This window comes from Somniosus microcephalus, unplaced genomic scaffold (genome assembly GCF_052327205.1).
Source record: "Somniosus microcephalus isolate GS21.2 unplaced genomic scaffold, FLI_Smic_1.0 unresolved_chr1, whole genome shotgun sequence".
In the NCBI taxonomy this organism is placed as follows: Eukaryota; Metazoa; Chordata; class Chondrichthyes; order Squaliformes; family Somniosidae; genus Somniosus; species Somniosus microcephalus.
The window spans coordinates 68,104,088-68,126,390 of NW_028225179.1; the positions used below are offsets into that span (position 1 = coordinate 68,104,088).

The 22,303-nt window shown below is 55.2% G+C and overlaps 2 protein-coding genes across 2 annotated transcripts in view; one reads left to right on the forward strand and one right to left on the reverse strand.

The window, feature by feature from the left end:
• The window catches only part of patl2 (PAT1 homolog 2), a 136,840-nt gene that overhangs the window by 63,846 nt on the left and 50,691 nt on the right, over positions 1-22,303 (reverse strand). The window lies entirely within an intron of this gene.
• LOC147095465 (uncharacterized) overlaps positions 12,068-22,303 on the forward strand; it is a 31,733-nt gene continuing 21,497 nt past the window's right edge. The window contains exons 1-2 of the mRNA XM_085973958.1: positions 12,068-12,126; positions 19,838-19,885. Of these exons, the coding sequence (XP_085830084.1) occupies positions 12,102-12,126; positions 19,838-19,885 (73 nt within the window). The 5' untranslated portion in view covers positions 12,068-12,101. The remainder of the gene's footprint in view (positions 12,127-19,837; positions 19,886-22,303) is intronic.

Here is a 22,303-nt window from a genome sequence, read left to right on the forward strand (position 1 = left end):
GGCCGAGAAATTCATCTCGGTCAGTTGGGCAGAATGGGCAGTACTCCCCCTCGCACACTCACCCCAGAATTCCACCTCGCACACTCGCCCCGGGATTCCACCTCACACACTCACCCCGGATTTCCACCTCGCACACTCGCCCCAGGGCTCCCCCTCGCACACTCACCCTGGAATTCCACCTCACACACTCGCCCCGGGATTCCCCCTCGCACACTCGCCCTGGGATTCCCCCTCGCACACTCGCCCTGGGATTCCCCCTCACACACTCACCCCAGGACTCCCCCTTGCACACTCACCCCAGAATTCCACCTCGCACACTCGCCCCGGGAATCCCCGTCACACACTCGCCCTGGGATTCCCCCTTGTACACTCACCCCAGGACTCCCCCTTGCACACTCACCCCAGAATGCCACCTCGCACACTCGCCCCGGGACTCCCCCTCGCACACTCTCCCTGGGATTCCCCCTCGCACACTCACCCCAGGACTCCCCCTTGCACACTCACCCCAGAATTCCACCTTGCACACTCGCCCCGGGACTCCCCCTCGCACACGCACCCCAGAATTCCACCTCGCACACTCGCCCCGGGATTCCCCCTCGCACACTCACCCCATTACTCCCCCTCGCACACTCACCCCGGGACTCCCCCTCACACACTCGCCCTGGGATTCCCCCTTGTACACTCACCCCAGGACTCCCCCTTGCACACTCACCCCAGAATGCCACCTCGCACACTCGCCCCGGGGCTCCCCCTCGCACACTCTCCCTGGGATTCCCCCTCGCACACTCACCCCAGGACTCCCCCTTGCACACTCACCCCACAATTCCACCTTGCACACTCGCCCCGGGACTCCCCCTCGCACACGCACCCCAGAATTCCACCTCGCACACTTGCCCCGGGGCTCCCCCTCGCACACTCGCTCTGGGATTCCCCCTTGCACACTCACCCCTTGACACCCCCTTGCACACTCACCCCAGAATTCCACCTCACACACTCGCCCCAGGACTCCCCTTGCACACTCACCCCAGAATTCCACCTCGCACACTCGCCCTGGGACTCCCCCTTGCACACTCACCCCGGAATTCCACCTCACACACTCGCCCCAGGACTCCCCCTCGCACACTCGCTCTGGGATTCCCCCTTTCACACTCACCACAGAATTCCACTTCCCACACTCGCCCCGGGAATACCCCTCACACACTCACCCCAGGACTCGCCCTTGCACACTCACCCCAGAATTCCACCTTGCACACTCGCCCCGGGACTCCCCCTCGCACAGCCGCCTTGGGGTTCCCCCTCGCACACTCACCCCAGGACTCCCCCTTGCACACTCACCCCGGAATTCCACCTCGCACACTCACCCCGGAATTCCACCTCGCACACTCGCACCGGGATTCCCCCTCACACAATCACACCAGGACTCCCCCTTGCACACTCACCCGGGATTCCCCCTCGCACACTCACCCCAGAATTCCCCCTTGCACACTCACCCCGGGATTCCCCCTTGCACACTCACCCCATAATTCCCCCTTGCACACTCACCCCAGGACTCGCCCTCGCACACACACCCTGGGACTCTCCCTTGCACACTCGCCCTGTGATTCCCCCTTGCACACTCACCCCAGAATTTCCCCTTGCACACTCACCCCAGGACACCCCCTCGCACACTCACCCTGGGACTCTCACTTGCACACTCGCCCTGTGATCCCCCCTTGCAGACTCACCCCAGGACTCCCCCTTGCACACTCACCCGGGACTCCCCCTTGCACACTCACCCCGGAATTCCACCTCGCACACTCGCCCCATGATTCCCCCCAGCATATTCGGCCCAGGACACCCCCTTGCACACTCACCCCAGAATTCCACCTCGCACACTCACCCCGGAATTCCACCTTGCACATTCGCCCCGGAATTCCACCTCGCACACTCGCCCTGGGATTCCGCCACGCACACTCACCCTGGGACTCCCTCTCGCACACTCACCCCGGGACTCCCCCGTGCACACACACCCCGGAATTCCACCTCGCACACTCGCCCCGGGACTCCCCCTCGCACACTCGCCCCGGGATTCCCCCTCGCACACTCACCCCATTACTCCCCCTCGCACACTCACCCCGGGACTCCCCCTTGCACACTCGCCCTGGGATTCCCCGTTGCACACTCACCCCAGGACTCCTCCTTGCACACTCACCTGGGACTCCTCACACACTCACCCCAGAATTCCATCTTGCACACTGGCCCCAGGACTCCCCCTCGCACACTCACCCTGGGATTACCCCTCGCACACTCACCCCAGGACTCCCCCTTTCACACTCACCCCGGAATTCCACCTCGCACACTTACCCCGGAATTCTAACTCGCACACTCGCCCCGGGATTCCCCCTCGCACACTCACCCCATTACTCCCCCTCGCACACTCACCCCGGGACTCCCCCTCACACACTCGCCCTGGGATTCCCCCTTGTACACTCACCCCAGGACTCCCCCTTGCACACTCACCCCAGAATGCCACCTCGCACACTCGCCCCGGGGCTCCCCCTCGCACACTCTCCCTGGGATTCCCCCTCGCACACTCACCCCAGGACTCCCCCTTGCACACTCACCCCACAATTCCACCTTGCACACTCGCCCCGGGACTCCCCCTCGCACACGCACCCCAGAATTCCACCTCGCACACTTGCCCCGGGGCTCCCCCTCGCACACTCGCTCTGGGATTCCCCCTTGCACACTCACCCCTTGACACCCCCTTGCACACTCACCCCAGAATTCCACCTCACACACTCGCCCCAGGACTCCCCTTGCACACTCACCCCAGAATTCCACCTCGCACACTCGCCCTGGGACTCCCCCTTGCACACTCACCCCGGAATTCCACCTCACACACTCGCCCCAGGACTCCCCCTCGCACACTCGCTCTGGGATTCCCCCTTTCACACTCACCACAGAATTCCACTTCCCACACTCACCCCGGGAATCCCCCTCACACACTCACCCCAGGACTCGCCCTTGCACACTCACCCCAGAATTCCACCTTGCACACTCGCCCCGGGACTCCCCCTCGCACAGCCGCCTTGGGGTTCCCCCTCGCACACTCACCCCAGGACTCCCCCTTGCACACTCACCCCGGAATTCCACCTCGCACACTCACCCTGGAATTCCACCTCGCACACTCGCACCGGGATTCCCCCTCACACAATCACCCCAGGACTCCCCCTTGCACACTCACCCGGGATTCCCCCTCGCACACTCACCCCAGAATTCCCCCTTGCACACTCACCCCAGGACTCGCCCTCGCACACTCACCCTGGGACTCTCCCTTGCACACTCGCCCTGTGATTCCCCCTTGCACACTCACCCCAGAATTTCCCCTTGCACACTCACCCCAGGACACCCCCTCGCACACTCACCCTGGGACTCTCCCTTGCACACTCGCCCTGTGATCCCCCTTGCAGACTCACCCCAGGACTCCCCCTTGCACACTCACCCGGGACTCCCCCTTGCACACTCACCCCAGAATTTCCCCTTGCACACTCACCCCAGGACACCCCCTCGCACACTCACCCTGGGACTCTCACTTGCACACTCGCCCTGTGATCCCCCCTTGCAGACTCACCCCAGGACTCCCCCTTGCACACTCACCCGGGACTCCCCCTTGCACACTCACCCCGGAATTCCACCTCGCACACTCGCCCCGTGATTCCCCCCAGCATATTCGGCCCAGGACTCCCCCTTGCACACTCACCCCAGAATTCCACCTCGCACACTCACCCCGGAATTCCACCTTGCACATTCGCCCCGGAATTCCACCTCGCACACTCGCCCTGGGATTCCGCCTCGCACACTCACCCTGGGACTCCCTCTCGCACACTCACCCCGGGACTCCCCCGTGCACACACACCCCGGAATTCCACCTCGCACACTCGCCCCGGGACTCCCCCTCGCACACTCGCCCCGGGATTCCCCCTCGCACACTCACCCCATTACTCCACCTCGCACACTCACCCCGGGACTCCCCCTTGCACACTCGCCCTGGGATTCCCCGTTGCACACTCACCCCAGGACTCCTCCTTGCACACTCACCTGGGACTCCTCACACACTCACCCCAGAATTCCATCTTGCACACTGGCCCCAGGACTCCCCCTCGCACACTCACCCTGGGATTACCCCTCGCACACTCACCCCAGGACTCCCCCTTTCACACTCACCCCGGAATTCCACCTCGCACACTCACCCCGGAATTCTAACTCGCACACTCGCCCTGGGATTCCCCCTCGCACACTCGCCCCAGGACTCCCCCTTGCACACTCACCCTGGAATTCCACCTCACACACTCGCCCCAGAATTTCACCTCACACACTCACCCCGGGATTCCCCCTCGCACACTCACCCCGGAATTACACCTTGCACACTCGCCCTGGGATCCCCCTCGCACACTCACCCTGGGACACCCTCTCGCACACTCGGCCCGGGATTCCCCCTTGCACACTCGCCCCGGGACTCCCCCTCGCACACTCACCCCAGGACTCCCCCTTGCACACTCACCCCAGAATTCCACCTCACACACTCGCCCTGGGACTCCCCCTCACACTCTCGTCCTGGGATTCCCCCTTGCACACTCACCCCAGGACTCCCCCTTGCACACTCAACCCAGAATTCCACCTCGCACACTCGCCCCAGGACTCCCCCTCGCACACTCACCCTGGGATTCCCCCTCGCACACTCAACCCAGGAATCTGCCTCACACACTCGCCCCGGGATTCCCCCTTGCACACTCACCCCAGGACTCCCCCTTGCACACACGCCCCGGGACTCCCCCTCGCACACTCACCCCAGGACTCTCCCTCGCACACTCACCCCAGGACTCCCCCTTGCACACTCACCCCAGAATTCCACCTCACACACTCACCCTGGGACTCCCCCTCACACACTCGCCCTGGGATCCCCCCTTGCACACTCACCCCAGGACTCCCCCTTGCACACTCAACCCAGAATTCCACCTCGCACACTCGCCCCTGGACTCCCCCTCGCAAACTCACCCTGGGATTCCCCCTCACACACTCAACCCAGGAATCCCCCTCACACACTCGCCCTGGGATTCCCCCTCGCACACTCACCCCAGGGCTCCCCCTTGCACACTCGCCCCGGGACTCCCCCTTGCACACTCGCCCTGGAATTCCACCTCGCACACTCGCCCCAGAACTCCCTCTCGCACACTCACCCCAGGACTCCCCCTTGCTCACTCACCCCAGAATTCCTCCTCGCACACTCACCCCGGGACTCCCCCTCACACACTCACCCCAGGACTCCCGCTCGCACACTCACCCCAGAATTGCCCCTTGCACAATCACCCCGGGACTCCCCCTCGCACACTCACCCCAGGACTCCCCCTTGCACACTCACCCAGGACTCCCCCTCACACACTCACTCCAGAATTCCCCCTCGCACACTCACCCCGGGACTCCCCCTCACACACTCATCCCAGGACTCCCCCTTGCACACTCGCCCCGGGACTCCCCCTCACACACTCGCCCTGGAATTCCACCTTGCACACTCGCCCCGGAACTCCCTCTCGCACACTCACCCCAGGACTCCCCCTCGCTCACTCACCCCAGAATTCCTCCTCGCACACTCACCCCGGGACTCCCCCTCGCACACTCACCCCAGGACTCCCCCTTGCACACTCACCCCAGGACTCCCGCTCACACACTCACCCCAGAATTCCCCCTTGCACAATCACCCCGGGACTCCCCCTCGCACACTCAGCCCAGGACTCCCCCTTGCACACTCACCCAGGACTCCCCCTCACACACTCACTCCAGAATTCCCCCTCACACACTTACCCCAGGACTCCCCCTCGCACACTCATCCCAGGACTCCCCCTTGTACACTCATCCCAGGACTCTCCCTCACACACTCACCCCAGAATTCCCCCTCGCACACTCACCCCAGGACTCCCACTCGCACACTCACCCTGGGACTCCCTCTCGCACACTCACCCGGGACTCCCCCTCACACACTCACCCAGGGATTCCCCCTCGCACACTCACCCGGGACTCCCCCTTTCAGACTCACCCCACGACTCTCCCTCGCACACACACCCCAGGAATCCCCCTCGCACACTCACCCCGGGAATCCCCCTCGCACACTCACCCCAGGAATCCCCCTCGCACACTCACCCCGGGAATCCCCCTCGCACACTCACCCCGGGAATCCCCCTCGCACACAGTAAGGCCAGACTGGTGTGATGAGCTGGGTTGAGCTGACTTACACTGTGAAGTGCAATGAGAGAAGAGTGAAAGAGACAGAAAGAGAGAGATACAGAGAGAGGGAGAGGCAGAGACAGAGAGAGAGTGAGAACGAGAGAGAGAGAGAGAGAGAGAGAGAGACATGGAGAGAGAGAGACATGGAGAGAGAGACAGACAGACAGAAAGAGAGTGAGACAGAGAGATAGACAGAAAGAGATACAGAGAGGAACAGAGGGAGAGACACAGAGATAGAGACACAGAAAGACAGAGAGTGTGAGAGACAGAGAGAGAGACAGTGAGAGAGAGAGTCAGAGAGATAGGGACAGAGAGAGAGAGGGACAGAGAGAGAGAGAGAGAGACAGAAAGTGACACAGAGAGAAACAGAGGGAGAGACACAGAAATAGAGACACAGAAAGACAGGGACAGAGAGAATCAGAGAGAGAGAGAGAGAGAGAGAGACAGAGAGAGACAGAGAGAGAGAGACAGAGAGAGACAGAGAGAGAGAGACAGAGAGACAGAGAGAGAGAGTCAGAGAGATAGGGACAGAGAGAGAGAGGGGCAGAGAGAGAGAGAGAGAGAGAGACAGAAAGTGACACAGAGAGAAACAGAGGGAGAGACACAGAAAGACAGGGACAGAGAGAATCAGAGAGAGAGAGAAACAGAGAGAGAGAGAGAGACCGAGAGAGAGAGAGAGACAGAGAGAGAGAGAGACAGAGAGAGAGAGACAGAGAGATAGAGACAGAGAGAGAGATGGAGAGAGAGAGAGAGACAGAAAGCGACACAGAGAGAAACAGAGGGAGAGACACAGAGAGACAGGGACAGAGAGAATCAGAGAGAGAGAGACACAGAGCGACAGGAACAGAGAGAGAGAGTCAGAGAGAGTCAGAGAGAGACAGAGAGAGACAGAGAGTGAGAGAGGAACAGAGACAGAGACAGAGAGAGACAGAGAGAGGCTAGACATCCTGAATTTCCTTGGTTGTTCTGTTGTCTCTCTGCCCTACCTTCCTGGAAATTGCCAGAATCCCCGGTGTCCTGACCAATCCCAGGATGCACCCCAAGTACTTGCCCGGTTGCCCGGGGTCCCTCGCTGGCCAGTCCGAGGCTGATGGAGGCAGGGGGAAGGAATTCAGCGAGCTGGCGCTGGGTGGGGTGGGCAGTGCTCGGTGGGGGGGGGGGGCGGTGATGGGAACAAGCATGCGTGTGAAGGTCGGTGCCAGCTGGCCGGCCAGGCTGAGCACGGCTGTGTGAAATGTAGCACCTCGGTCACGTCTGAGCTGACACTGCCCTCCTTGTCTGGTGTGAACAGGGCTTCCGTCAGGGCTCAGGCAGAGCCGAGGAACATCCGACTGATGCTGGGGTGCGAGGGGCAGAGATATTTGCAGAAGCTGAGCTTCAGTGCAAACGTGGTATTAACTGAGGCCACTGAAGAGGATTTAGAGCTGGCGTTAGGGGTTTGGTGGCTCAGAGATTGACCCCCCCCCCCCCCGCTGCTTCTGCCCCAGTGAGGGCAGTGACAGAGGACACTGGGCAGTGACAGAGGGAACTGAGCAATGACAGAGGGCACTGGGCAGTGCTAATGGGCACCGGATAGTGACAGAGGGCACTGGACAGTGATTGGGGGCATTGGGCAGTGACAGAGGGCGCTGAGCAGTGAGAGAGAGCACTGGGCAGTGAGAGAGAGCGCACTGGGCAGTGACAGAAGACACTTCACAGTGACAGAGGGCACTGGGCAGTGACAGAGGACACTGGGCAATGGTCGGGGCACTGGACAGTGACAGGGGGCACTGGGCAGTGAGAAAGAGCACTAGACAGTGAAGAGAGCACTGGGCAGTAACACAGGACACTTCACAGTGAGAGAGGGCACTGGGCAGTGACAGAGGACAAAGGGCAGTGATTGGCACACTTCACAGAGACAGAGAGCACTGGGCAATGACAGAGGGCACTGGACAGTGATCGAGGGCTCTGGGCAGTGACAGAGTGCACTGGGCAGTGAGAGAGGGCACTGGGCTGTGACTGAGGGCATTGGGCAGTGATAATGGGCACCGGACAGTGACAGAGGGCACTGGACAGTGATTGGGGGCATTGGGCAGTGAAAGAGAACACTGGGCAGTGGGCACTGGGCAATGACAGAGGGCACGGCAGTGATCTGGGCACTAGACAGTGACAGAGGGCACTGGGAAATGACAGAGGGCACTGAGCAGTGAGAGAGAGCACTGGGCAGAGAGAGAGAGAGCACTGGGCAGTGACAGAAGGCACTGGGCAGTGACAGAGGACACTGGGCAGTGACAGGGGGCACTGGGCAGTGAGAGAGAGCACTGGGCAGTGAAGAGAGCACTGGGCAGTGACAGAGGACACTTCACAGTGACAGAGGGCACTGGGCAGTGACAGGGGACGCTGGGCAGTGATCAAGGACTCTGGGCAGTGAGAGAGGGCACTGGGCATTGAGAGAGAGTGCACTGGGCAGTGACAGAGGACACTGGACAGTGAAACAGAGCACGGGGCAGTGATAGTGGGCACTGGGCAATGATAGCAGGCACTGGGTAGTGACAGAGAGTACTAGTTAGTGATAGTGGGCACTCGACAGTGTTAGAGAGCACTGGGCAGTGATAGCAGGCACTGGGCAGTGATAGCGAGCACTATCCAATGATAGCGGGCACTGGGCAGTGATCGCGGGCACTAGTCATTGATAGTGGACACTGGGCAGTGATAGCGGGCACTGTGCAGTGATAGCGGACACTGGGCAGTGATGGCAGGAACTGGGCAGTGATAGCGGGCACTGGGCAGTAATAGTGGGCACTGGGCAATGATAGGGGACACTGGGCTGAAATGGCAGGCAATGGGCAGTGATAGCGGGCACTGGGCAGTGATGGCAGGCACTGGGCAGTGATGGCAGGCACTGGGCAGTGAAAGCGGACACTGGGCAGTGATGGCGGGCACTGGGCAGTGATAGTGGGCTCTAGGCAGTGATGGCGGGCACTGGGCAGTGATGGCAGGCACTGGGCAGTGATAGCAGGCACTGGGCAGTGATAGCAGGCACTGGGCAATGATAGCAGACACTGGGCAGTGATAACGGGCACTGGGCAGTAATAGCAGGCACTGGGCAGTAATAGCAGGCACTGGGCAATGATAGCGGGCACTGAGCAATAGCAGGCACTGGGCAATGATAGCAGACACTGGGCAGTGATAACAGGCACTGGGCAGTGATAGTGGGCACTGGGTAGTGATAGCAGGCACTGGGCAGTGATAGCAGGCACTGGGCAGTAATAGCAGGCACTGGGCAATGATAGCAGGCACTGAGCAGTGATAGCAGGCACTGGGCAATCATAGCGGACACTGGGCAGTGATAACGGGCACTGGGCAGTGATAGTGTGCACCGGGTAGTGATAGCAGGCACTGGGCAGTAATAGCAAGCACTGGGCAATGATAGCGGGCACTGGGCTGAAATGGCCAGCACTGGGCAGTGATAGCGGGCATTGGCAGTGATGGCAGGCACTGGGCAGTGATGGCGGTCACTGGGCAGTGATGGTGGGCACTGGGCAATGATGGCGGGCATTGGGCAGTGATGGCAGTCATTGGGCAGTGATGGCAGGCACTGTGCAGTGATAGCAGACACTGGGCAGTGATGGCAGGAACTGGGCAGTGATAGCAGGCACTGGGCAGTAATAGCAGGCACTGGGCAATGATAGGGGACACTGGGCTGAAATGGCAGGCAGTGGGCAGTGATAGTGGGCACTGGGCAGTGATGGCAGGCACTGGGCAGTGATGGCAGGCACTGGGCAGTGAAAGCAGACACTGGGCAGTGATGGCGGGCACTGGGCAGTGATAGCAGGCACTGGGCAGTGATGACGGACACTGGGCAGTGAAAGCGGACACTGGGCAGTGATGGCGGGCACTGGGCAGTGATGGCTGGCACTGGGCAGTGATGGCGGGCACTGGGCAGTGATGGCGGGCACTGGGCAGTGATAGCGGGCACTGGGCAGTGCTAGCGGGCACTGGGCAGTTATGGCGGGCACTGGGCAGTGATAGCCGGCACTGGGCAGTGATAGCGGGCACTGGGCAGTGATAGCGGACTCTGGGCGGCGATGGCGGGCACTGGGCAGTAATAGCGGGCACTGGGCAATGATAGCGGGCACTGGGCAGTGATGGCAGGCACTGGGCAGTGATAGCGGGCACTGGGCAGTGATGGCGGGCACTGGGCAGTGATGGCAGGCACTGGGCAGTGATAGCGGGCACTGGGCAGTGCTAGCGGGCACTGGGCAGTGATGGCAGGCACTGGGCAGTGAAAGCGGACACTGGGCAGCGATGGCGGGCACTGGGCAGTGATGGCAGGCACTGGGCAGTGATGGCAGGCACTGGGCAGTGATAACGGACTCTGGGCAGCGATGGCGGGCACTGGGCAGTAATAGCGGGCACTGGGCAATGATAGCAGGCACTGGGCAGTGATAGCAGGCACTGGGCAATGGTAGTGGACACTGGGCAGTGATAGCGTGCACTGGGCAGTGATGGCAGGAACTGGGCCATGATAGCAGGCACTGGGCAGTGATAGTGGGCACTGGGCAATGATAGCGGACACTGGGCTGAAATGGCCGGCACTGGGCAGTGATAGCAGGCATTGGCAGTGATGGCAGGCACTGGCCAGTGATGGCGGACACTGGACAGTGATAGCGGGCACTCTGCAGTGATAGCAGACACTGGGCAGTGATGACAGGCACTGGGCAGTGATGGCAGGCACTGGGCAGTGATGAAGGACACTGGGCAGTGATAGCGGACTCTGGGCAGTGATGGCGGGCACTGGCCAGTGATGGTGGACCCTGGGCAGTGATGGCAGGCACTGGGCAGTGATGGTGAATACTGGGCATTGATAGAGGGCACTGGGCAGTGATGGTGGGCACTGGGCAGTGATAGCAGGCACTGGGCATTGATAGTAGGCACTGGGCAGTGATGGCAGGCACTGGGCAGTGATGGCAGGCACTGGAAAGTGATAGCAGACACTGGGCATTGATAGCAGGTACTGGGCATTGATAGTGGGGACTGGGCATTGATAGTGGGCACTGGGCAGTGATAGCGGGCACTGGGCAGTGATAACGGATGCTGGGCAGTGATGGCTGGCACTGGGCAGTGATGGTATGCACTGGGCAGTGATAGCGGGCATTGGGCATTGATAGCAGGCACTGGGCTGTGATGGTGGGCACTGGGCAATGATGGTGGGCACTGGGCAGCGATGGCAGGCACTGGGCAGTGATAGCGGGTACTGGGCAGTGATGGCGGGCACTGGGCAGTGATGGTGGGCACTGGGCTGTGATGGCAGGCACTGGGTAGTGATGGCAGGCACTGGGCAGCGATGGCAGGCACTGGGCAGTGATGGCGAGCTTTGGGCAGTGATGGTGGGCAGTGGGCAGCGATGGTGGGCACTGGGCAGTGATGGCGGTCACTGGGCAGCGATGGCAAGCACTGGGCAGCGATGGCGTTCACTGGGCAGCGATGGCGGTCACTGGGCAGTGATGGCGGGCACTGGGCAGTGATGGCGGGCACTGGGCAGTGATGGCGGGCACTGGGCTGTGATGGCAGGCACTGGGCTGTGATGGCGGGCACTGGGCAGTGATGGCACACACTGGGCAGCGATAGCGGGCACTGGGCAGTGATAGCGGACACTGGGCAGTGATAGCGAACACTGGGCAGTGATGGCGGGCACTCGACAGTGACAGAGAGCACTGGGCAGCATTGGTACAGACAGTGACAGAGGAATTTCCCTCCTGACTGATTGCATTGAGTAGGAACGTGAATCCAAATGAACTGACTTGTGTCTCCTTTCATCCACAGGAGTGAAGCCCCATGGCAATGGAGGCCTGGGACGTATGCTCCTCCCCTCAGTGATGCGAGGTAAGAAGCAGAGATGCTTTTGATGTCAGCGTGTCCTTGGATAATGGTGGATGCACCAACGTGTCCTCGAACATGAAATACAAAAAGTTAGCATGCAGGTACAGCAAGTAATTAGGAAGGCAAATGGAGTGAAGTATAAAAGCAGGGAAGTCCTGTTACAGCTGTACAGGGCGTTGGTGAGACCACACCTGGAGAACTGCGTACAGTTTTGATCTCCTTATTTAAGGAAGGATATACAGTAGTTGCATTGGAGGCAGTTCAGAGAAAGTTCACTAGGTTGATTCCGGGGATGAAGGGGTTGTCTTATGAGGAAAGGTTGAGCCTATACTCATTGGAGTTTAGAAGAATGAGAGGAGATCTTATTGAAACATATAGGCCTAGAAATTCAGTTGTTAGCGCCAGCCGCTAGCGCCTTAAGAGGGCGAGAAGTGGGGCGCTAAGCGGCTAGCGCCCGGGCACGGCGCGATCTGCGCCTCTCGCGAACTTCAGTTAAGATTTAGCACCAGCGCAAAACCGCAGTGCCCGCTCAGCTGCGCGCACAGATCCTGACGTCATTTCATGGTGCAACGCCCTTGGTGCGCCCTGAACCGGAAATTCAGTGGCGTCAGCCTAATGTGTGCCTGGCGCCCCTAACGACTGGTAGAGGGGAACGGTTCCCTGTCGCTGTGGGGCGCTGGGGGCGCAATTTAAAGGGGACTCCTCCTGCATTATAAGTGGCAGCCATTTTGTGCCAATCCTTCTGTGTGACAGATGGATATTTGGAGAGAGACAAAGGCAGAGAGCTTTCTGCTTTGACTCAGCGCTCGCACAGGTACTGCTGGCTTCAGGCCAGAGCTTTGCACTTGGATTTCACTTTCAGTGCCATAGCCTTGAGTCACCACATTTAATGGGGGCTGCAATGGGTGGAAACGTTAGCTTTCTGCATTGCATTCAAAGGGCTTAGAGACGCCAGTCATGGCCAGATGGAGAAGGGCCAACAGGCATCGGCACAGGAGGCCTTACCCACCCAGGGTATACCGCCAGCAGTTCTCATATCTGAACATGTCTGAGGAGCAGTGTGTTCGGAGGCTGCGATTCAGAAGGGAGGTGGTCACTGAGATCTGCCACCTGCTTCACAGAGATCTGCAGCCACATCTGAGGAGCAGGACGTCTCTGTCGGTGGCAGTGAAGGTGACGGTGGCTCTCAACTTCTATGCCACCGGCTCCTTCCAATCTGCTACTGGGGACATTGCCAACATCTCCCAGTTCGCGGTACATTGCTGCATCCGCCAGGTGAACAATGCCCTTTTCAGAAGGAGACGTCAGTGCATCTCCTTCCCCATGACCCTGGACAAGCAGCAAGAGCGTGCAATGGGATTTGGAAGAATAGCGGGCTTCCCCATGGTCCAGGGCGTAGAACTGATGAACCAGCAATGGTCAGGCTTTGCTTCAGGGCTGCAGTGTGCAGGGCATGGCAGCCAAACAAGTCGACCCTCCCCCTTTAAGAGCTGACCGGCGCCAGCATGCCTGCCTTCATTCAGAAACTCCCCGCACCTGCGCTGCGCCCGCCCTCGGTGGTAGCGCCCCGGATCGCCAGCTTAGCGCCTTAAGATAGTCATGCATCGCCTGCTTTAGCGCAGCTGCAACCTCTTGGAGCGATGCAACTGAATATCGGCAAGGGTGGCGCTAAGTTGCGCCGGGCGCAAACTTTAGCGACCGCCCGGCTGTAGCACCCCAAACGTGGCTATACTGAATTTCTCAGCCAAAAGATTCTGAGGGAGCTTGACAGGGTAGATGCAGAGAGGATGTTTCCCCTAGTGGGGGAATCTAGAACTAGGGGGCATAGTTTCAGAATAAGGGGTGGCCCATTTAAGACGGAGATGAGGAGGAATTTCTTCTCTCAGAGGGTCGTGAATCTGTGGAATTCTCTGCCCCAGAGAGCTGTGGAGGCTGGGTCATTGAATATATTCAAGGTAGAGATAGACAGATTTTTGAAAAACAGGGGAGTGGAGGGTTATGGGGAATGGGCAGGAAAGTGGAGTTGAGGCCAAGATCGGATCAGCCATGATCTTATTGAATGTCGGAGCAGACTCGAGGGGCCGAATGGCCAACTCCTGCTCCTGTTTCTTATGTTCTTATGAGTGGCATCTGAATGTTAGGAAGAAATGCGGGTGGGTGTCACGTGGTCACCCTGGCATGGGTCGCTCAACGGCTGCTTGTCCGCTTCGCACCTTACCATGTGACCGTAGAGGCTGAGTGGGTGTGGCCCACTGGGCCCTTACACATCCGGCAACAATGCAGTGAAGAGCCTCTGCATCGAATCGTCAACAATGTTGTCCTTTTGCAGTGGTTTTTTTCATTATATAGTTTTATTTCGGGGACTGTGGTCAAGTAAGGGTTTTGAGCTAGTGTCAGTTCGGCTCGGCGGGTCGCTCTCTCCACACTTTGGCCGGACTTTTTCCGCTGCCGTGTGTGCGGGTTTGGAGGCGGGTAAGTTGTAAAAAAAAAAAGAGCAAAAATAGACAGCGCCTCGGGAAGCCGCCGCCAACCCTGCTCCTCACGGCTTTCACTCGGGCGGGTTTGCCAGCGCGCCACGGGAGAGGCAGCCGACCTAATTAAAGTCATTAAGTCCTTGTTATCAGACCCTCAACGGGGTTTTTAACTGAAGCTTTAACTGCAAAGAGGAAGCACGCACCTCGGGCACCTCGTCTTTATTGCCCATCCCTAGTTGCCCTTGAGAAGGTGGTGGTGAGCCACCTTCTGTGTGGTGATGGTACTCCCACAGTGCTGTTAGGGAGGGAGTTCCAGGATTTTGACCCAGCGACGATGAAGGAACGGCCGATATATTTCCAAGTCAGGATGGTGTGTGACTTGGAGTGGAACTTGGAGGTGGTGGTGTTCCCAGGCACCTGCTGCCCTTGTTCTTCTAGGTGGTAGAGGTCACAGGTTTGGGAGGTGCTGCCGAAGAAGCCTTGGCGAGTTGCTGCAGTGCATCTCGTAGTGCCAAAACCTTAAACCTGTGTCCCCTAGTCCTTGTACCGTCAACTAGTGGGAACAGCCTTTCCCTGTCTAGCCTATCCAAACCCGTCATAATCTTGTACACCTCTATCAAATCACCCCGCAACCTCCTTTGCTCTAATGAAAACAAATCCAGCTTCTCCAACCTGTCCCTGTAGCTAAGATACCCCCATCCCCGGAACCATTCTGGTAAATAAGAACATAAGAAATAGGAGCAGGAGTAGGCCAATCGGCCCCTCGAGCCTGCTCCACCATTCAATAAGATCATGGCTGATCTGATCCTAACCTCAAATCTTCTATCACTCTGCATCCACCCGAACCCATGTGATCTCCCGGGAGAGGCGAAAAACCAGATGAAGACCCAATGGCCAATTTGGGAGAAAAAAATCTGGGAAATTCCTCTCCGACCCATCTAGGCGATCGAAATTCTTCCAGGAGATCACTCTGTCCCTATATTTTCTACAGTACTTACCTTCTGTAAAGGCGATCTCCACCCCAGCCAGGAACAGGAATAAAACCATCTCCTGAAATCTAACACAGAATTAGAACACAAGAAGTAGGAGCAGAACCAGGCTACACGGCCCCTGGGCCCACTCCACTACCCACAGGGCCATGACCATTCCGAACCTAGACTCATGTCCAATTTCCTGCCCGCTCCCCGTAACCCTTAATTCCCTTTACTTCTAGGAAACTATCTATTTCTGTTTTAAATGTATTTAATGATGTAGCTTCCACAGCTTTCTGGGGCAGCAAATTCCACAAACCTACCACCCTCTGAGTGAAGAAGTTTCTCCTCATCTCAGTTTTGAAAGAGCAGCCCCTTATTTTAAGATTGTGCCCCCTAGTTCTAGTTTCACCCATCATTGGGAACATCCTCACCGCATCCACCCGATCAAGCCCCTTCACAATCTTATATGTTTCAATAAAATCGCCTCTCATTCTTCTGAACTCCAATGAGTAGAGTCCTAATCTACTCAACCTCTCCTCATATGACCACCCCCTCATCCCCGGGATTAACCGAGTGAACCTTCTTTGTACTGACTTGAGAGCAAGTATGTATTTTCTTAAGTATGGACACCAAAACTGTATGCAGTATTCCAGGTGCGGTCTCACCAATACCTTGTACAACTGCAGCAATACCTCCCTGTTTTTATATTCCATCCCCCTAGCAATAAAAGCCAACATTCCATTGGCCTTCTTGATCACTTGCTGCACCTGCATACTAACTTTTTGAGTTTCGTGCACCAGGACCCCCAGATCCCTTTGTACTACAGTACTTTCCAGTTTCTTGCCATTAAGATAATAACTTGCTCTATGATTTTTCCTGCCAAAGTGCATAACCTCACACTTTCCAGTATTGTATTCCATCTGCCAAATCTCTGCCCACTTACTTAGCCTGTCTATGTCCCTTTGCAGGTTTTTTATGTCCTCCTCACTCACTACTTTCCGTCCCATCTTTGTATCATCTGCAAACTTTGATATGTTACACTCGGTCCCCTCCTCCAAATCATTAATATAGATTGTAAAGAGTTGGGGACCCAGCACTGACCCCTGCGGAACACCACTAGTTACTGGTTGCCAATCTGAGAACGAACCATTTATCCCAAATCTCTGCTTTCTGTTAGAGAGCCAATCCTCCACCCACGCCAGAATATTACCCCCAATCCCGTGATTTTTTATCTTGAGCAATAATCTTTTGTGTGGCACCTTGTCAAATGCCTTTTGGAAGTCTAAATACACTACGTCCACTGGTTCCCCTTTATCCACCCTGTATGTTACTTTCTCAAAAAACTCCAGCAAATTTGTCAAACATGACTTCCCCTTCATGAAACCATGCTGAGTTTGTCCTATTAAATTATGTTTATCCAAATGTCCCGTTACTGTCTCCTTAATAATGGACTCTAACATTTTACCAACCACAGATGTTAGGCTAACTGGTCTATAGTTTCCAGCCTTCTGCCTACTACCCTTTTTAAATAAGGGTGTTACATTAGCAGTTTTCCAATCTGCCGGGACCTTTGCTGAGTCCAGTGAGTTTTGGAAAATTATTACCAATGCATGCACAATCCCTACCGCTACTTCCCTCAAGACCCTAGGATGCAAGCCATCAGGTCCAGGGGATTTATCCGCCTTGAGTCCCATTATTTTACCAAGTACCACTTCCTTAGTGATTTTAATCGTATTTAGTTCCTCCCCCCCTAGAGCCCCCTGTTTGTCCAGTGTTGGGATATTCTTAGTGTCCTCTACTGTAAAGACTGATACAAAATAATTGTTCAGTGTTTTTGCCATCTCCATGTTTCCCACCATTAATTTCCCGGTCTCATCCTCTAATGGACCAACATTTACTTTAGCTACCTTTTTTCTTTTTATATGACTATAGAAACTTTCGCTGTCTGTTTTTATATTTTTTGCTAATTTACTTTCATAATCTATCTTCCCTTTCTTAATCAATCTTTTAGTTATTTTTTGCTGTCTTTTAAAGACTTCCCAATCTTCCATCCTCCCACTAGATTTGGCTACCTTATATGCCCTTGTTTTTAGTCGGATACTATCCTTAATTACTTTACTTAGCCACGGATGGCTATCTTTTCTTTTACACCCTTTTTTCCTCAGTGGAATATATATTTTTTGGAAGTTGTAAAATAACTCCTTAAATGTACACCACTGATCATGTACCGCCTTACCCTTTAATCTATTTTCCCAGTCCACTCTAATCAATTCCGCTCTCATACCTTCATAGTCTCCTTTATTCAAGCTCAGCACGCTTGTTTGAGATCCAACCTTCTCACCCTCTAATTGAATATGGAACTCAACCATGTTATGGTCACTCATTCCAAGGGGATCCTTTACTAGGACATTTTTAATTAATCCTGTCTCATTACACAGGACCAAATCTAAGGTTGCTTGCCCCCTGGTCGGTTCAGTTACATACTGCTCAAGAAACCCATCCCTAATACATTCAATGAACTCATCCTCAAGGCTGCTCTGCCCAATTTGATTTGTCCAGTTAATATGATAATTAAAATCCCCCATAATTATAGCTGTTCCCTTATTACAAGCCTCAACTATTTCCTGATTAATACTCCTTTGCACCCTCTCAAGGGCCTTCACATCCTTCCTAAAGTGTGCTAACCACAACTGGGCGCAATACTCCAGTTGTGGCCTAACCAGCGCTTGATAAAGGTTCAGCATAACTTCTCGACTTTTGTACTCAATACCTCTATTTATAAAGCCCAAGAATCCGAGATTCGGGGTGCAGTCCCCTGGCCTTTGGCCATCCACGTTTCAAAAGTTCTATCTCCCGTGGCCTTTCTTTCACACCTTACACCCACCTCGAGGAAAGCCTCAACTGAGTTCGGTGCAAGGCGGCTTTGAATATGGGCGCTGGAGACAAGTCACCGACGACGTAATCAGACCCACGCCCTTCAGTGAAAGTCCCTCTGGGCAGCGCGTGGCTGAAAACATCGTGTTTCGGACTCGCTAGGCCACCCGCAGAGGCAACGGTGGAAATTCCGGACTTTGAGTCAGGCGATCGTGGGCCCGAGCCCCACACACGCCAGAGACTCGAGCCCCATAATCCAGGCCGAGCGACAACAGCGACTACGCTTCAAAAGTACTTCATTGGCCGCAAAGCACTTTGAGATGTCCTGAGGTCATAAAAGGTGCTATAGAACATAGAAAAATAGGAGCAGGAGGAGGCCATTCGGCCCTTCGAGCCTGCTCCACCATTCAAAATGATCATGGCTGATCCTCTATCTCAATACCACATTCCCACTCTCTCCCCATACCCCTTGATGCCTTTTGTGTCTAGCAATCTATCTATCTCCTTCTTAAATATATTCAGCGACTTGGCTTCCACAGCCTTCTGTGGTAGAGAATTCCACAGGTTCACCACCCTCTGAGTGAAGAAATTTCTCCTCATCTCAGTCCTAAATGTCCTACCCCGTATCCTGAGACTGTGACCCCTCGTTCTAGACCCCGCCAGCCAGGGGAAACATCCTCCCTGCATCCAGTCTGTCTAGCCCTGTCAGAATTTTATATGTTTCAATGAGATTCCCCTCTCATTCTTCTAAACTCTAGTGAATACAGGCCTAGTCGACCCAATCTCTCCTCATAAGACAGTCCTGCCATCCCAGGAATCAGCCTGGTGAACCTTCGCTGCACTCCCTCTATGGCAAGTATATCCTTTCTTAGGTAAGGAGACCAAAACTGCACACAGTACCCCAGGTGTGGTCTCACCAAGGCCCTGTCTAACTGTAGTAAGACATCCTTGCTCCTGTACTCAAATCCTCTTGCAATGAAGGCCAACATGCCATTTGCCTTCCGAACAGCTTGCTGCACCTGCATGTTTGCTTTCAGTGACTGGTGCACAAGGACACCCAGGTCCCTTTGTACATCAGCATTTCCCAATCTATCACTATACTATAGGAATGGGAATGAAAGAACGTCCATTTATATAGCACCTTTTACGATCTCGGGACATCACAAAGCTCTGCAAAGTCAGTCAAGTAGATTTGAAGTATGGTGCATATTGTCCAGAGCCATTAATTTTTTGTAAAGTTATATCTGGGTGGTCGGTGCGAGGAGTTATGAATAAAGTTGCATGAGACAGGCTGCCATTGCGATCATTAACGCCTCATTCAATCTCGTCCTGCTCCTCACCTGATTCGCTCATCAGTTCAACGGGACGTTGACTGCATTCTTCTCTCCACAGGTGCTGGAATGCAGCCTGGGGCAGGAGCCCCCCAGATGGGTGCCAAAGGTAAGGGGACTTAATGGAGTGGCCCAGCCTCCCAATGATGGGGGAGACTGTACATGGGCTGTGGGAGGAGATTAAATGGGTGGGTAGAGTCAGTGATAGGGGAGAGTGTACATGGGCTGTGGGAGGAGATTAAATGGGTGGGGAGAGTCAGTGATAGGGGAGAGTGTACATGGGCTGTGAGAGGAGATTAAATGGGTGGAGAGAGTCAGTGATAGGGGAGAGTGTACATGGGCTGTGGGAGGAGATTAAATGGGTGGGGAGAGCCAGTGATAGCGGAGAGTGCCCACGAGCTGTGGGAGAGGATTAAATGGGTGGGGAGAGTCAGTGATAGGGGAGAGTGTACATGGGCTGTGGGAGGAGATTAAATGGGTGGGGAGAGTCAGTGATAGGTGAGAGTGTACATGGGCTGTGGGAGGAGATTAAATGGGTGGGGAGAGTCAGTGATAGGGGAGAGTGTACATGGGCTGTGGGAGGAGATTAAATGGGTGGGGAGAGTCAGTGATAGGGGAGAGTGTACATGGGCTGTGGGTGGAGATTAAATGGGTGGGGAGAGTCGGTGATAGGGGAGAGTGTACATGGGCTGTGGGAGGAGATTCAATGGGTGGGGGGAGTCAGTGATAGGGGAGAGTGTACATGGGCTGTGGGAGGAGATTAAATGGGTGGGGAGAGTCAGTGATAGGGGAGAGTGTACATGGGCTATGGGAGGAGATTAAATGGGTGGGGAGACTGTACATGGGGGAGAGTGTACATAGGCTGTGGGAGGAGATTAAATGGGTGGGGAGAGTCAGTGATAGGGGAGAGTGTACATGGGTTGCAGCACGAGTGCTTTGATTGGCTGGTAGGACCTGTAGGAGACCTTCATGCATTGGCCGAGGCTCAGGAAGATGTAGGACATTGTTTCCCTTTGTCAGAGGCTCTCTGTTACAAACAGCGACTGGAGCTATCAGGGGTTTTCAGATGAGGTAAGCGACAGCAGATTTCTTCCAGTGGGACACAAGTTAGTGGACAGTATGGGAAAGGGGAAAACTCAGAAACAACATTTGAAACTAAACCCTGTTGTTAAAGCAAATGCTTAGAGGGTCAGACTGGGATCAGGAGTATTTCAGACTGATAACAGGCAGTCCTTCACACAAGGAGAGCTCTTTTGTCTTCTCAATACATTAAGTTATGATGAAACTGTGTGTTAGGGAATATATATATATATATTTGAATAACATAGATTTTAATATGATTAAAATCTAATGACTTAAAGAAATCTGATTATGCTTAAGCTGACCACGTGTCAAAGGATGGTGTGATGTATCGGATCCAATCACAGCTGGCAACGTCACATCGGCTGACTTAAAAACTGAGAACAATGAAAGTGCTGATTTAGCTTAACATTGAAAGTACTGGTTTAGCTTAACTAGAGAACAAAGGAATGAGTGATGTATCAGAGATCCAATCAGTGCGATGTAGCTGAACCAACCATAGCTCTGTATGCATGCTGCTGAGCCAATGGTAATAAAGGGGGCGGGTACATCTGCCGCTGTATAAAAACCAGCCATTTTGAACATGATGTCAGTTGCTGAAGGAAGTCAAACAGTGTAAATCAAGTGATGCAATAAATCGACTATTTCAAACTTACCACCAGACTCGCAAACTTTAATTTTAGTGTGTTGACTTCAAATCAGTGTGGTCCACTGAAATTAAATACCCGATCCTACACTGTGTAAAACACTGGTTTGGCCTCAACTGGAGTATTGCATCCAATTCTGGGCACCGCACTTTAGGAAGGATGTGAAGGCCTTAGAGAGGATGCAGAGGAGGTTTACGAGAATGATTCCAGGGATGAGGGACTTCAGTTACGTGGATAGACTGGAGAAGCTGGGGTTGTTCTCCTTGGAGCAGAAAAGGTCGAGAGGAGATTTGATGGAGGTGTTCAAAATCATGAAGGGTCTGGACAAGTAGATAGAGAGAAACTGTTCCCACTGGTGGAAGGGTCGAGAACCAGAGGACACAGATTTAAGGTGATTGGCAGAAGAACCAAAGGCGACAGGAGGAAAAACATTTTTACTCAGCGAGTGGTTATGATCTGGAATGCACTGCCTGAAAGGGTGGTGGAGGCAGACTCAATCGTGGCTTTTAAAAGGGTGTTGAGTAAGTACAGGAGGTTGTATGTCCGGAAACCTCGATCTACCGGCAGAAATCAGGAGCCGTTTTGTTAGGTTTTTTTTCTTCTTGTGGCTTTTTTTTTCCAACAGTCAGGCTCTGGAAAGTCCCTCTGAAGCTGTTGCTAAGCTACAGAAATGCTTCCGAGGTATGGGCCGACTGTTTAGAAGCTGTTGCTAAGCAACAGTGTTTGTTGTCAGATACGGTGATGAAAACCCCCGTATGCTTCAACATTAACGCTGGTATGTCCGGCTGAAAAGTCAGAAG